This window comes from Theobroma umbraticum, unplaced genomic scaffold (genome assembly GCF_002168275.2).
Source record: "Theobroma umbraticum cultivar Fairchild unplaced genomic scaffold, ASM216827v3 scaffold_67.0, whole genome shotgun sequence".
Classification (NCBI taxonomy): domain Eukaryota; kingdom Viridiplantae; phylum Streptophyta; class Magnoliopsida; order Malvales; family Malvaceae; genus Theobroma; species Theobroma umbraticum.
Genome location: NW_018397262.1, coordinates 8,633,815 through 8,648,953, shown reverse-complemented (window position 1 = coordinate 8,648,953; position 15,139 = coordinate 8,633,815). Strand labels below are relative to the sequence as shown.

Here is a 15,139-nt window from a genome sequence, read left to right as displayed (position 1 = left end):
TTCACATTGGACTGACGTAAGCTTTGATATCATGATCTAAATTCAAGTATCAAGCTAGTAACTTTTTGAATCAAAACCACATGATTCTGAAAAACTCAAACTCAAATTGCTAATAGTGATGGACTTAAACAATCATATAAATTTTAATAATCTCATTCACATTGTGAGGTGTGAAGTATCACATTTTTTGTATTTGAAAGTATTAGCAAGGATGTTGAAAATGGTCTCCAAAGGTAAATCCTTATTCTTCTATCTTTGTCATCCGAATTAACTGCTACATTTACTCCCTCGTCTCATCTGCAAAGAACATATTCTGCAGAGAACATATAAAGTTTGTTTGTGCCATTAAGCTCTGCAAATTTATAACTTGAACTGTGATATCAGATGGATTTTTCCTTTTTGGGATATTAGAGATTGTGTATCGTTACAACTTGACAGCTTAATTGAACCTGTAATAACATAGATTATAACCATTTTTGACAGAAGAGCCTGGAAAATTTCTGGGTTGAATGTAACCTTTTTCCTCTAGATACGTCACTCTAGAAAGGTATTGACCTGTTTGTCAGATGGATTTCACCATCTTCGTCCACCACTTTGTTTCCATTTTCAAAGAACAAGTAAGCCAACTGCTGGTTCCTCCTCTATTTTAATGCAAAAGAAAGGCAATGGAGATATTAAAGTTTCCCATAAACAAATCCCATGGTAAAAGGTTTTTCTCCTTTCGTAAGGACTTGGACAAACAACAGAAGTGTTTGATGAGTAAGAGCCTCAGAATCAGTTTCCTTTCCTTTCTTAAGATTTTCGGGACAGGTTCTTTATCAATATATGCATTGGAAGCTCTTTTTCCATGTTTTTCCAAAGAGAAATCATATAAAGAGTTTCTTTTACTTTGCTGAAATTGACTGGAAGGTCTCTGCCTCAATCCTGAATGTTAAAGGTTCATGACTCCCATCTTGCTCACAAACTAAACAAATTGAATCCATTTATTGGCCAAAAAAGATAGAAAAAAAAAAGTCAGACCTGGGAAATCTTTTGGTCCACAACAAGGAAAGAAAAAGAAAATGGCCGCGGAAGCTTTTTTGATCTTCCTGTGCCTGAAAATTCTAGACAGTCATATTTTTATAACAGATTAGGTGCTGTCACCTCTAGAAGCTTATTCTTTTGCACTGACTTCATTCCCTGTGACAATGTTTATTTTTGCTTAGTAAACAGATTGAATGTGTAAATCCTAGATTCATGTGGAGGCCAAAAGGTGTGTCCAAAGTAGAATCCTAGCCCTTGCATTAGCAGGCAATCATACACCTGAGTTAGGCCCCAGAAGTAGCAAACTTAAGCATTAAGCAGAACCATGTTTTTACTTTTTATTTGCTTTTCAGCATTGCAATTTCAAAAGCAAAAGCAATTCAAAACACAAACGTCTGCTGCTGGTTTTTTATCTTTAAATCTGCTGCTTTTCCCAATCTCAAAACACTAAGAGTAGCACAATGGTCCCACTAGCAATCAAAAGCTTTCTTTTCCTCTTTGCTTTCTTTAATCAACCTTCTCAAATTTATTTAAGGAAACATCAGACATTAAACCTCTTATCTGCTCCATTTTTCTTCATTAAGAAGTGTTTTGTTTTCATCCATCAGCATTTCTCAAGGCATGCTTTCCCTCCCACCTCCACCCCCACCACCGCCAGGAGCATCTCCTCCACCACCACCACAAAAACAAACCACTCCAGTCTCTCTGGACCAAATTGTAATATCAAAGCCAGTTATAAACCAACAAGCTTCAGCTTCACAAAAACCAGATCCTGACAGTACTGAGAACTCAAGGAAACCAGTCCTACGACAGCCTCATACTCGACGGACCAATCCATTGATATGGTGTTCTGCAATCCTTTGTCTGATATTTTGCCTTATTCTCATCTTGTTCGGAGTAGCAACTTTAATCATCTTCCTCTCCATAAAACCAAGGACTCCTGCGTTTGACACTCCTAATGCAAGCCTCAACGGCATCTACTTCGATTCACCAGAATATTTCAATGGTGATTTCACCTTCCTGGCAAACTTTTCCAACCCCAATCGGAGAATTGATGTAAGATTCGAGTATCTGGTTATAGAGCTCTACTTCCACGACAGGCTCATTGGAACTCAGGCTGTTCAACCTTTCTCTCAGAGAAGAGGAGAAGCTAGACTAGAATCAGTTCATTTCATATCGAGCTTGGTCTATTTGCCACAGAATCTTGGGGTGGAACTACAGAAGCAGGTTTTAAGCAACAGGGTTAACTACAACATAAGAGGGACTTTCAAAGTGAGAGCCAATCTGGGTTTGATCCATTTCTCTTATTGGTTGCATAGCAGATGTGAGTTGCTGATGTCAAGTCCCCCAACAGGTGTCTTAGTTTCACATCGTTGCAAAACAAAGAGATGAAAATGCACGTCCTTTTTCCCTTAATATCAAGATTTTCATTTCCTTCTGTCTGAATTGAGACTAGTTGATTCTCTGATGGAAAGAAAATTCTTGAAAATTTTAAGCTTCACACAAATAGTATATTCTTCTTTTTCTTATTGCAACTACTTGATACTTCCTTTGGAACCTCAAAATTATACCATGAGATTATAGTTTTAGCAATTGGTTAAAGAATATATATTAATTTGGTGGTATAATCAGTCATTGAGCTTATCTACCATAAGCAAACAGATGATAGGAAGAAGAACAGTACAAGTCTTTGTAATTATAATCTATAACCTCGACCCTGCTCAATATACATAGACGCTTAATCAGTACATGTAGCCCTTAACGAATAAACTCTCAGAAGCCAATCCCCGAGCACTTCCTCCAGTGTACTTCCCAAGTGTGGCGTCAGAATTAGCTTTGCATCTCAACAAAAATGCTTGTTGTGCCTTGGCAACATTCTCCTTCTTCCCTCCCCATGTCTTGAGTGTGCTTTGTTGCAGAGCTCGCCCGAATGAGAAGGACAGTGTCCATGGCTTCAAAACATCTAGCTTGTTCATGGCATCAAGATTCAGTGTTGCCTCTTCCTCACTTTGACCACCTGACAAGAACACAATCCCTGGCACTGCTGGGGGAACAGTTCGACGAAGTGCAGCAACTGTATATTCTGCAATCACCTGAGGTGACACCTGTGAAATAATACCAATTTTGGAGCCATCAGAACATGCGAAATTTGTTAAATAGACCCGTTATCTAGAGCTACTTATAAGTTTCATATTTGAGTATCATTTAGGATCAACTGTAATAAATTCAGGACAAAAGCAAGTAAAGTCTAGATTACCTTGGGGCTGTCAGAACCTGGAGTGACCATGTTAGGCTTCAAAAGGGTGCCCTCAAGCAGAACATGGTGATCATTCAGCGCCTTGTAAACTGCTGCAAGCACAGTTTCAGTGACAGCAGCACATTGTTTAATATCATGAGGCCCATCGGTTAGCACCTCAGGTTCAACAATGGGAACGAGCCCATTTTCCTGACAAATAATTGCATAACGAGCCAAGCCCTGTGCATTCTGCTGGATTGACAATTCAGATGGTTCATTGGGACCAATCTTGAGCACGGCACGCCACTTGGCGAAACGTGCACCAGCTTTGTAGTACTGCTGGCATCGTGACTCCAGGGAGTCGAACCCTTGAGTCGTGGTCTCACCGTTGGTTCCGGCTATCTCAACAGTACCCTTATCCACCTTGATACCCGGAATTACATTGTTTTCTTGAAGCACTTCGACAAAGGGTTTTCCATCAGACGTTTTCTGATAAAGTGTTTCCTCGAAAAGGATGACACCAGAGAGAAAGGACAGTGCATTCGGAGAGGTGAAAAGGAGCTCACGGAGGGCTTGGCGGTTGGACTCAATGTTCTCAACGTTAATGCTAGCTAGACGCTTCCCGATGGTGCCGGTACTCTCGTCTGCTGCCAGAATACCTTTGCCTGGTGTGGCAATGTACTTGGCGTTCTTGATCAGCTCCTCTGGAGAACAAAACAGGCATTACAATTAGTATAGCTAGAAACATTCCATGCAGAAAATCATATGCTTCTTGGTAAGATTTGAGCCTGTTTACTCGACATTAGTAAACCAGTTCATTAATTAGTACAAGGTGACAGGGTCACCATGCACCAGTTTTTGTTCTGGCGCTAACTAGGATTGGATTTGTTCGAGAAAAGCTTGAGAGAACATGTCGAACGTGTTCCACATTTAAATTCTAAAACAACTGAGAGAGAGAGAGAGAGTACCTGCATACTTTCCAACAAAAGCTGACATGCTTAGGCTAGAGGAAAGATAAACTGAGATATGGGAAAATTGCAGGACGAAAATACAAAAGCAAATCCACACGAGCACCACTCCTATATAGATTCAGCTCGCATGGGAATATACTATGAGAATCCCATCACATGCCATGCATCAACACGTGTCAAAAGAACAGCCCATCGAAAATTATCATCCTCGGATAAAGCAATGAGTGATCACTGTCCCTTCCAAGTGGCAGTTCAAAATATTTGCTTTATTCCCACCCTCCTTAAATGTATATATTGTGTGGAATTGCTCATCCCTCATCCTGTGTGTTTTAGGCAGGGAATACTAGGGGTTTCTGGCCGCCAGTTCTCTCTCTATTTCAGCCACAACCTCAGCTATTGGTTCAGCTCTTTGGGGTGAACCAAACATATAACGAGACAAAGAACATAACAAGTATTGCCTTAAATAGTTGATTTCAGAATGTGGTCTGTCTTTCATGAGAAAGGAAGATGGAAACTGATCCGTAACAAGAAAGAAATCTGATATCCAGGATAACAAGAATGATGTAGAATGGGATTTTTTCATTATATTTTTATGAGAAATATTGGGGTTCATAAATACACATATCATTGGGGAGGGGCTACTAAACACTATGAAGTTGTGCAAGCAACTACTCCCCTCTGGTACCATGAAAGAAAAAGCAAAGTTGTTTTCTATGTGGGGTTGACTAGGCCAGGTTATTTCCACCTTCCTGGCAAGTTTGACCCTTTTTCGAGTATTATCATCAGATGATAGAGATACATAAATGTCAACCCCAGTGTGACTCAAAAAAGTTTTAGAGAAAAAAAAATCAATTCAACAATGGGAACTCTAGGTCTAATTAAGTCAAAATTGTTTCAAAACTGATTATGTGAAGGTCAACATGACTAAAGCAGGCTCAGCTAGATTCCTCCAGCTCAGGCAGTAAATCATCTGGTAGAAGATTTGTGGGTTGAAAAATCGAGCAGCATCGGATTGAAACTATTGCTTAGGGGCCACCACTTGCTGGTCATCATCATCTGTTCCAAAATATCGATCTCCAAACTCACCCATACCAGGGACAACACGGAAATCTTCATTTAAACCAATTTCAATCTCAGATGTCACAATCTTTAATCTTGGGAAGCTTTTGCACACCACATGTACGCCTTGAGGTGCCTGGCAAAGCAAGCAACATGATTATTAGAGCAAGATGATAAGTTAATCTAAAACAGAAATTATTCAAGAGCAAAGCCATGAGCTAATAATTCATAACGGCTTAAAGCATCAATTACTTACGGATATGAGATTGAGAAATATGATGTTGGACTCGGGTACACCTTTTTTAATAAGTAAGGAAATAGCTTGAACGGCTGAATTGCCTGTATGATAGTTTCAATATATTAAAACCATGAGATTAAGCATGCATGACATTAAATTAAATAAAAATGTCCAAAACAAGCTACTAGTTCTTCGAGTACGTGAACAAGTAAGATAAAGTAAACAGTGTTCTTGATGGGGTGACTCAGGACTACAAAATTGGTTGTCATGTGAACCAAATGACACTCAAGATGGAATGCTATTTAAAATAGTTAATTTGAAAACTTGTATAGCAGAACATCATTATCAACCATGAAAAGAAACAAACCTGTGCCTAGAATCGGATCCAGTAGCAGCACATGCCTTTCTGAGATGTCTTGTGGTAATTTTTCATAAATAAGCTGGTCAATCATCAAAGCATGAATGAAAGAGTGAGAAACTAGGAAAATTAACAAACACGATATATTTTATGTGGAAGTTAGTTGAGTTTACAAACCTGCTGACCGTTGTCACCTTCCCTATGAATAAGAATCTTGCCAATCTTGATACCTTTGCAACATGCTCGCAAAGCATTCTCCATACTCTCACCACTAGCATTAGTTTCAAAAGGTCAGTGGCTGAGGGTTTAAAATCATGTGCATGGAGAGAGAGAAGGCGAGAGAGAGAAAATCATAGCAATAAGTTAACCATGTAGATTCAACTTGTATTCCAAAAGCAATTCCACTCATTCAATCACCTTTCCTATTAGTCTAGAGCTACCCAAAATATCTCCTCCAACAACCCACACCCACTTAACCACAGTAAACTACAACTGTACTATTTTAAGTTCACATGTCTAAGGCATAAAATGAGCAGTTATAACATCACCCCAATGTCGTGCAATTTCCATCACCAAAGTCATCACTGACACATAAATTTCTGACCATCACTTCCTGTTTCCCCTACACTGCCCTTACCAGCACCACCAGGCCACCAAGCCATCATCAAAGATTCCAGGTCTAACGGTTGTAAAAAGAAACATAACAGTGCCTATTATTTTGCTCTTCAGAAACATCCCCACCTCCTTCCAATATTACCAAGAAAGTTCCAAATCATGCAAACCATAAAAATTTTGATCCAGTGCTTTAAGATTTGAGACCAGAGTGGTACCTCCTAATAACAGAGACACCACATAACCTCTTACAGAAATCCACACCTGTATATACAGACCCTGCATCCATAATAACACCAATATTAATAATCTATGACTAAGAAGAACCATGACAGAAGATAACATTACATAACGAACTTTGACTATAAATTCTATCAGAAAGTAGAAAACTCAATTCCAGAGAATATAACGTCAGAGAACAAATCTACACAACTAGATCTGACATTCACAACATTAATGAAGTGCAAGAGAAAAACAATAATCAAAGTCCTGATAACCCAAATAATACTCTGGGAGATGCCCAGGACTAGACAAAGTAACATCAGCTTACCAGTTGGAGTGATCACCTGCTTTTCTGTAAATGGCAGATGTCCCAGCCCATGTTCAACAACCTGAAAAGATTATCTTAAATGAGTGAGAAACCTATGGGAATTTTTCTTGTTGCGTTACATTACCATGTAAGAAACCAGAAGATAAAATAATTGCATTAAAATCAAAATATACACACCAAGCGAATCAACCGATCAGCATAAAAAACAAAGTCATGTTTCGTTGTTTGAGAGTCACGAATGAGGGTATGCATGCCTCGTATCTGCATATATCAAAAAATCATTTTCTTTTAACCAAGGTACATCAATCTTTTTGAGTAGCTATTTGGAGAATGCAGACACAATATATCACACATACTTAACTAGTTTGGTTAATTGAAGAAAATATAAATGTTATACCTGAAAAGTTGATTGAATGACATATAGGTTTGGGTAGATTTTACAGAGATCATGCTGGCCAAGCTTTGTCCTAATATGTTGCACGATCAAATCAATTGCTACATGGTTATCTCCCCCACGGGGAATGATAATGTCTGCATACTTCTTTGTTGGAAGTATAAAGTCATCGAAAGCAGGCTTCACAAATTTTGAATACTGCATTAAAAATTAATTACATACAAATATCAACTGAAAAGAAGCATCTCAAAAAGAAGAGAAAGTTGAAACATTAGTAAAATGAGAATAGAATAGATCATAAGTTATTGCATCACAGATTTCTTGCATTGAGTAAACTAATCAAATCCAAGCTTTAGAACAACTGCAACAATCTTAAAGCTTGAAACAGTTTGACAAGCTTATGCAGTCATACACCAGTTCTATTGGTTTAGGCCAGAGAAAAGACACAACACGATTCCAAATCTTGAGGCGGTTTTGATGCCCTGGTTCTTTAAAACAAAAATTTATTATGTCAATGTAACTAGTGAAGCAAATGTAGACCTGATCAAGAACAGCACCAATATCTCGGTGCTTCTCAACTGTATCACGCCTTATTCTCCTTGCCAGTCGTACATCAGCATCTGCACTGAAAATTGTTCAATGTGAAGTAACAGCCCAGCTCAGTAACACCAACAAAGCAACATGAACAATATGTTCCCTAATATATACAAGTTATTCACTTAAAGTTTTCTGCAACTATTGATCTTAATAATTTGGAAGAAAAAATCACCATCTGGAACCAACATGGTATATGCTTGTAAAGCTTGTGGCACTCAGATGCAATAAATCAGACAGTAGAGGATTTTGTCAAAGAAACTAAAATGGCAGCATGACTCCTTAAGATGAATCATGGTCCTAAGAAATAGGGCTTAATATACAAGTGAATTTATGACTTGACACATACCAGATTCCCACAAGCCAGAAATACAACACGGTATTTCTACAAAGTTATTGGAGTTATGAAGTTACTCTTTCGGTTTTGCAAGACTCCTATTATTTTAATAAAGGAAAAAGGAATAGTGAATTGAGAAGGTATGTAAGGCATAGTGAATTGGGGGTTAGAAAACTCATTCCAATACTACAATCAACTATATCATTTGTCTACAACCAAATAAACATAGAATTTGGGTAAAACAATCACTTTTCATGACAGATAAATGCAGCATATAAACGAATGTGATCAGCCAAAGAACAGAGATAAAAGTTTAATTAAGTAACCTGTATCAACAAATATTTTCATGTTCATCAACTCTCGGACACGAGGATCATGAAAAATGAGTATTCCTTCCAAAATTATAACATCTGAAGGATTAACCTGCAGAAAATTTTAGGACAGTGAGAATTTTTTCCTATATGTTGAATAACAACAAATATGAGTTGATACTTCATTACTGGTCCTTTGCTATAAAATTCAAAGGGGTTGTGGAAAGATATCGTGTCTACCATTCATAAGGAATTATGAAGAGACATTAAGAGCTTGAACCTTGTACATTTTACTTGAATTCTAGGTACTTAAGAAGGCAAATTATGTGCATATCAAAAATTGGTGTCATTTTGTACCATGTTGAGGATTTTTTGGGAACCCTTGAAGGAAAAAGAAGTGAAACTAAAAAGTCCCGTGTCCAAAATATAAATGTGAGTTCTATGTCACAGTAATAATTTTTTTGTTACATTGTGAAAATTGTAAGATCTTACCCTTCTTGCTGGAAAAACATTATTTTTATAACTCTTGAAATCATAGTTTGGAATATCTACGGCTTGGCCATGCCTCAAGTTCTCCATAGAATCTAATAATTTCTCTGTGTTGAATGCATCTGCAAAAAAGAAGAATATTGCATCAATGAAATTCCAAGCCAACATAATGTGGAACCAGACAGCAAGCACTTAAGCGGTCGCATTTCCTTAAGACCAACTGATGAAGACATGCATTTCGGCTTTCTCTAATAATACTTGAATGCTCTCAGAACATATCAAATACTTTAAAACTCCAAACATGAGCATAAAATAATATAAGAGTCGCAGAATGCATCTCAATCTTCACCAAAGGTGATAACCTAAAATTAATTAAAACCGTCTTTAAATGAAACTACTGGTGATAATCAAGATAATTTGCGATGAAAATGTACCAAAGCAGTGTAAAACTTGAAAATTTCATGAAATTGCTCGATGGTTGTCCAAGCATGATATCAAAAATCCATGATCAAGACAAGACCACCAACACAAAATAAGAATCAGAAAAGACAAACAAATTCCAAATAGTCCCCTCATTACTGAGATGATCATAGAAAACACTTCATAAACTAACAGAGATAAAAAGAGAGATAGTATGAGTTTTTGTCAATTAATAATCATTACAATTCAGCAGATCATGGTTTTATCGATATTTTGGATCTCTGTTATAGAAATATTCTCACCAGGATGGTCAAAGTTGTATTCATGAACTCTTGCAAGTTCCCCTTCAGTGAGATTGTGATAAAAGGAATCCTGACACATTGTTCATGTTAAAAATTTACCCAAGAGAAGACCAACTTTGTTACTAGCACTACAGAGAAAGAGAGCTACAAACAAGGTCAGATCAAAATATTGGACAGTTTTCTTCTGCAAATGATGTAATATACTTCAAAAATTCATGGAAGTCACAAATTTACATTGAAGATTTCTTTCTCAATAACCTTTAAGAAATCTACATTTGGAACTCAGAAAAAAATTACCTGATTAACTAATACTACACGCTGATCATGAAGTTGCTGAATAATCATATCACAGACTGTAGTCTTACCAGATGCTGCTCCCCCAGCAACTCCTGACCGACAAAATAATAGCCAATGTTAGGTAGAATATCACATTATGGCAATGATTTCTTCATAGAAAAAAGAGCTTGGATTCCACCAAGTTTTTCTCAGCATTCTTATCCAAACTTTTACACCAACTACCTTTGATCATTGTAGCATCTAAAAGACAGTGCGAGTAATAGTTCAATGATATTTCCCTTGCTCAAACTTACCGATAACAAAAGGTTGTTTAAGCAAGTTTTCAGTAACCGGTGAGGTTGTAGGCTTCTCAATATTTCTTGACTCCAAACCATCCATATGGAACCCAGAAAAATGGACCCCTGTCGAGGCCTCTATCATATCCTCAACTGATTTAGAACCCATATATGCCAAGACCTACACAAAAAACTTACAAGTAAGAAAACAAAACAGAACCTAAAAACAACATGGGCCCTGGCTAGATTGAATAGAGTCTTGTTCCATTTTCTTTTACCATGCAACAAGAAAGAAAACATTCACAGATCTTCCATTTATCACCAATTCCCATAAAAGTTCTCTCCTTTTCCGATTCTATGCACAACAAGTCATCTTCAATCAATTTAAACAAACAAAGAGATAAAAACAATCACGCACATTGCAATCTCATTACAAAACATTCATGAAGAAGCAGAATCGTCATAGAAACAACAGGAGTAAAGTTCTTTCCTCTCTTTCTCCATCTTTCCGCATTACCAATCATCCTCAAACTGATACAAACATACACAACCAATCATATATTCAAACACAGGCACCGCACGACAAAGCACCGCCTTTTTAGCATGCTGCAAGAACCAAATCTCTGACACAACAAAACAGAGCTATAGTCGACAGCATAGAGTGAAAAACCACTCCAAGAAGGGGAAAAAGAAAAACAGAGTCATTTTGGCTCCCAATAACACATAATCCAATAATGTGAAGCTAGAATCTATTATCTATCTAATCCCTTCAAAACCACCAATTATCACCGCCCATTAAAGCTAAATCTAACACCTTTCAGAAGAATTAAAAACACCCAGATCAAAAAACACCACATTAAATACAAAAACAAATCAATTCCAAATTCAATTCAGCACAGATTATTTGTTTTTCAGATCACTTAATGCAGGAGAAACAAGCCTGAATGCATAAAGAACACAAAACACAACTAAAACAAAAAAAAAAAAGAGATTAATTAGTAATTAAATGATAATTATTGCGTTAAAATTACCTGATTTTAATGGATTAGTAGAGAGAGAGAGAGAGAAGAACAGATGGGTGATACGGACAGGATAGATTTGGAGGGTATTTATACAGTTAAAAGAGTGAAGGAGACCCTGCACCCCACCCAAGTGTTTTTTTTTAATTAAAATAGGATTTGTTTCGAATTTATTTACTGTATAGCCATTCTCTCCCATTTTTATTATTATTATTATTATTTTTTCCTTCAAAGCCGGGGGACAATGATATGCAAACTCACTAATTTCACATTTAAAATAGTTCTTTTTTATTTTTTTTACTTTTTCATATTAATAAAATATTCTTAAATTTAATAAAAAATACATCAAAATTAAAACTTTTATTTTACTTTTAATAATAAAAACAAACATTTAAAAACGAAAAAGAGTGATATTTATGTAATAATGCTTAATTAGTAATAATTAAAATTCCTTTTATAAAATAATTCCACCCACTGAATTCACATTTAAATGTTTTTTCATTAATTTTATATATTTATAAAATATTTTTAAAGCAATATTTACGTATTTATAAAATATAAATAAATAAATAGTAGACGGAAAAAATAATATTTATGTAATAAATAATTATATAATAAAACATGGCTTTGGGGACGTGACAGACACGGGAAGTTGGAACTCGTTTTTCTACTTAAGGTTGTAAATGGCGAGATGTGGTTGGTTAGAGCGGTGAGCGTTAAAGTACGAACGGTTGTTGCAGATTGGAGCCGAACCGGTAAGGGGAAAGCTTACGTAGATGTCTGTCTTCAATTCTGTCTTGTCTGCCAGCCTGCAAGTATCTATCTGTAATGGATTAGATTTTTGGGTTTGCCACGTCAGCATCTATCCTCATTTTTCACCTTTTTTTACTGTTACTTTCCACTTTTAACCACCAACCACCCAGCAAAAAGTAAAACTACATTTACAAACAAGAATAAACTAATATAAAATATATTAAAATTAAAATTTTTATATTAATTTTGGTAAAAATAAAAAGGGAGATAAAGAAAAAAAAATGAAAAGAGTATTTAAACGAATAATCTCGAAAGAAGGTGAAACAAAGAATCAAATATTTCAAAAAATTTTGGATTTAGGTAAAACTTTTAGGTGTTCATAAATGTTTAATTATTACCATCGAAAACCCTTTTCTTTCACAATTTCCATAAAAATATTTTGCATTCATTATCGGTTCCGTGATTTTGGAATTTTGCAATAATTTTTCATTACAAGACAAAAATACTCATTAATAGAATTTATTTTACTGAAAGAGAAAAATTAAAAACCATTTTTTTCATTAATTTTTAAGGTTTATAAAAAAAAAAGAGAAAATATCGGTACCAATAACGATTATATTTAAAAGAAAATTATAATAAATGCATTATTCTTTTTTATATTCCGTACAAATAATTTAAAAAATTAAATATAGGCATATATTTAGAAGCATGCCAAAATTGGCTCAAAATTCTATAACAATTGAGAAAGGAAAGTAAAGGAGCGTAGCACCGCCCCCGGAGTGCACGTGGACAACGTGGAAGATCTGATTGGTCAGTTTGGGTAGTCAGTAGGCCCCACGTTCCAGGGTGGTGTATTTATATATAGTTAATATAAATTGCAACCTTTTTTGAACGGCTATAAATATAATTGCTGAATCTCAATTATGATTCTGACAGCTGTTCTAATGAGATTCAGCAAACCCATTTAAAAATATATTTTAATTTACTTCTTTTTAATAAAAAATATATACTCAATAAAAATATATATTTTTAATTCAATTAAAAAAATATTTTAATTTAATTTAATTCTTTTTAGATTATAATGCGTATATTCAATTTAATCAAATTACTCTAATTTTATTTTTTTAATTTATAATATATTTTATTAAATATATATTTATCATTTAATCAAATGCTCATGTGATTAAAAAACAAGTAATCTTACAAATTAATAGCTATATAAAAAATAAGTAAATGAGAACACCGATACTATTATATATCTTGTATTATTCTTAAATTTCAATTTTTACTATTCTAATAACATAATTTTCCTTTAACTTTTTTTGTTCTAAGTCAAAATTGACTCCAAAAGTTTATGCCCAAATAAAACATAATCAATACTTATTCTGTCTTAATTTCTTTGTTCATCTTTCCTTTTAAGAATATCCCAAAATGAAGGGTTTTTTTTCTTTAAACTTTATACTCTTATATATATATTAATGACATTAAATGTTTATATTATAAAGAAAATTAAATTTTATACAAAATATATCAAAAATTCAAAAAATTCTGTCTTAATTTCCGTAAAAATAAGAAAAAAAAATATTCAAAGACGAACAAAATAGTATTTTACGGAAAAGAATGTTTAAAGAGTATTTTATAATGAAATTGATTACAAAATAAGGATTAGGCTTAAGTAGTTTTCAAATAACAATGACTAATCATCATATTCCACCAAACAATTGTTCATTTAAGGGACAATCCCTAATCTTTGATAGATTTTATCCTAATTCAAAAGACTATACATTTTGGTCAATCCACCAACTATTTGTTTATTTCTCAATTTTCATTTATTTATTTTTATTTATTCATTTATTTAGTTTATTCTCTTCCTAAAAGTCTACTCCATATACCTCATGGGTTCCACCGTCAAGAAACCAATCCCTTTTATATTTGTCTATTTCCTATATTTTTTTATTTATTTATTGTCAATATCGAACATATTTATCTTACATTTTACACTTTAAAAAAGAAAGAGAAAAGAAAATGAGCAGAGGGAATTACAATATTGTATTTTTTTTCCTTTCCTTCTGAATCGAAAAAAAAAAAATTTTTTTAATTACATTATTATTTTATGTATAATTTTTACTCCGAATCTCTTTCTTTCTCTCTATTTTTCATCTTTCGCACCAAATTACACAAAAAAAATGAAAAAACGACTATATTTCCTCTCTCTCGGTTTTTCCTTTCCCCACCTTAATCCGGCTTTTTCTTTATTTTCTTTCCTTCTCACCAAATATTAATGTTTTTTTGAACTCACCTAGGATTAAACTTCAGTATAATTTGATTTCGACGTATTTTTTTTCCTTTCAACATAAGATTTAATTCTGAAATAATTAAAGTTAAAAGGTTCTTTGTATTGAAATTAAATGCTTTACATATGAAAAAAAAGAGATTAATTCCAATAAACTTTATAACATTATTTTAATGAAACAAAAACTATTGGAACAAATTTGAGTGAGTAGTAATTTGCATCAAAAGTGGATGATTAGATTGTAATTTGCCTTAAAATAAAAAAATAATCAAAATTCAAGAAAAATTGCATCATTGTTTGATCAGCTTGACCTTGGGGATTATCCTACCTAAACAATAATTAAGATTTGAGACACCCACAACAAATGGTACTTAGACTATACAAATCAAAATAATTTTTAATTTACTTTAATTATTCTTACAACAAAATATAGAAACCTTTTGGGATAAATTCCAAATATATATATACCAAGCTACCTTATCAAGAACTACACGATTTTATGCGAATTTATATTTTTTTTAATCGAAACTCAAAATATATACTTAGCTATCATCACATGTAATTTTTCTTTAATTTTTTTTTGTATCATTTTATTTTTCCAAATCCCA

General features: G+C 34.2%; 3 protein-coding genes across 3 annotated transcripts; 1 reads left to right on the top strand and 2 right to left on the bottom strand.

Moving 5' to 3' along the window:
• The first annotated feature begins 970 nt into the window (after positions 1-970).
• LOC110418923 (uncharacterized protein At1g08160) lies at positions 971-2,575 on the top strand. The gene has a single exon (XM_021431739.2). It carries the CDS (start codon positions 1,645-1,647, stop codon positions 2,413-2,415), a length of 771 nt encoding a protein of 256 aa, XP_021287414.1. The 5' UTR covers positions 971-1,644; the 3' UTR covers positions 2,416-2,575.
• Positions 2,576-2,645: 70 nt separating this feature from the next.
• On the bottom strand, positions 2,646-4,931 carry LOC110418844 (fructose-bisphosphate aldolase, cytoplasmic isozyme 1). Its single transcript, XM_021431671.2, has 3 exons — positions 4,228-4,931; positions 3,281-3,963; positions 2,646-3,128 (listed from the first exon to the last, which is right to left on the bottom strand). The coding sequence occupies exons 1-3, from the start codon at positions 4,253-4,255 to the stop codon at positions 2,766-2,768; spliced, it is 1,074 nt and encodes a 357-aa protein (XP_021287346.1). The 5' UTR covers positions 4,256-4,931; the 3' UTR covers positions 2,646-2,765.
• A 147-nt stretch (positions 4,932-5,078) lies between these two features.
• LOC110418843 (uridine kinase-like protein 3) lies at positions 5,079-11,619 on the bottom strand. Its single transcript, XM_021431668.2, has 15 exons — positions 11,498-11,619; positions 10,485-10,647; positions 10,192-10,283; positions 9,895-9,964; positions 9,176-9,294; positions 8,699-8,795; positions 7,982-8,061; positions 7,445-7,639; positions 7,225-7,308; positions 7,048-7,108; positions 6,716-6,776; positions 6,063-6,156; positions 5,895-5,967; positions 5,546-5,628; positions 5,079-5,425 (listed from the first exon to the last, which is right to left on the bottom strand). Exons 2-15 carry the CDS (start codon positions 10,633-10,635, stop codon positions 5,249-5,251), a joined length of 1,437 nt encoding a protein of 478 aa, XP_021287343.1. The 5' UTR covers positions 10,636-10,647; positions 11,498-11,619; the 3' UTR covers positions 5,079-5,248.
• Between the last annotated feature and the right edge of the window lie 3,520 nt (positions 11,620-15,139).

Excerpts from the sequence above, each read along its gene's own strand:
- LOC110418923 (XM_021431739.2), top strand. The coding sequence starts at position 1,645 with ATGCTTTCCCTCCCACCTCCACCCCCACCACCGCCAGGAGCATCTCCT.
- LOC110418844 (XM_021431671.2), bottom strand. The coding sequence starts at position 4,255 with ATGTCAGCTTTTGTTGGAAAGTATGCAG. Across the intron at positions 3,964-4,227 it reads TTTTGTTGGAAAGTATGCAG|AGGAGCTGATCAAGAACGCC; the intron begins GTACTCTCTCTC and ends TTTGTTCTCCAG. Across the intron at positions 3,129-3,280 it reads CAGGTTCTGACAGCCCCAAG|GTGTCACCTCAGGTGATTGC; the intron begins GTAATCTAGACT and ends ATTATTTCACAG.
- LOC110418843 (XM_021431668.2), bottom strand. The coding sequence starts at position 10,635 with ATGGGTTCTAAATCAGTTGAGGATATGATAGAGGCCTCGACAGGGGTC. Across the intron at positions 9,295-9,894 it reads ATACAACTTTGACCATCCTG|ATGCATTCAACACAGAGAAA; the intron begins GTGAGAATATTT and ends TCTTTTTTGCAG. Across the intron at positions 6,157-6,715 it reads GGTGTCTCTGTTATTAGGAG|TGGTGAGAGTATGGAGAATG; the intron begins GTACCACTCTGG and ends AACTAATGCTAG.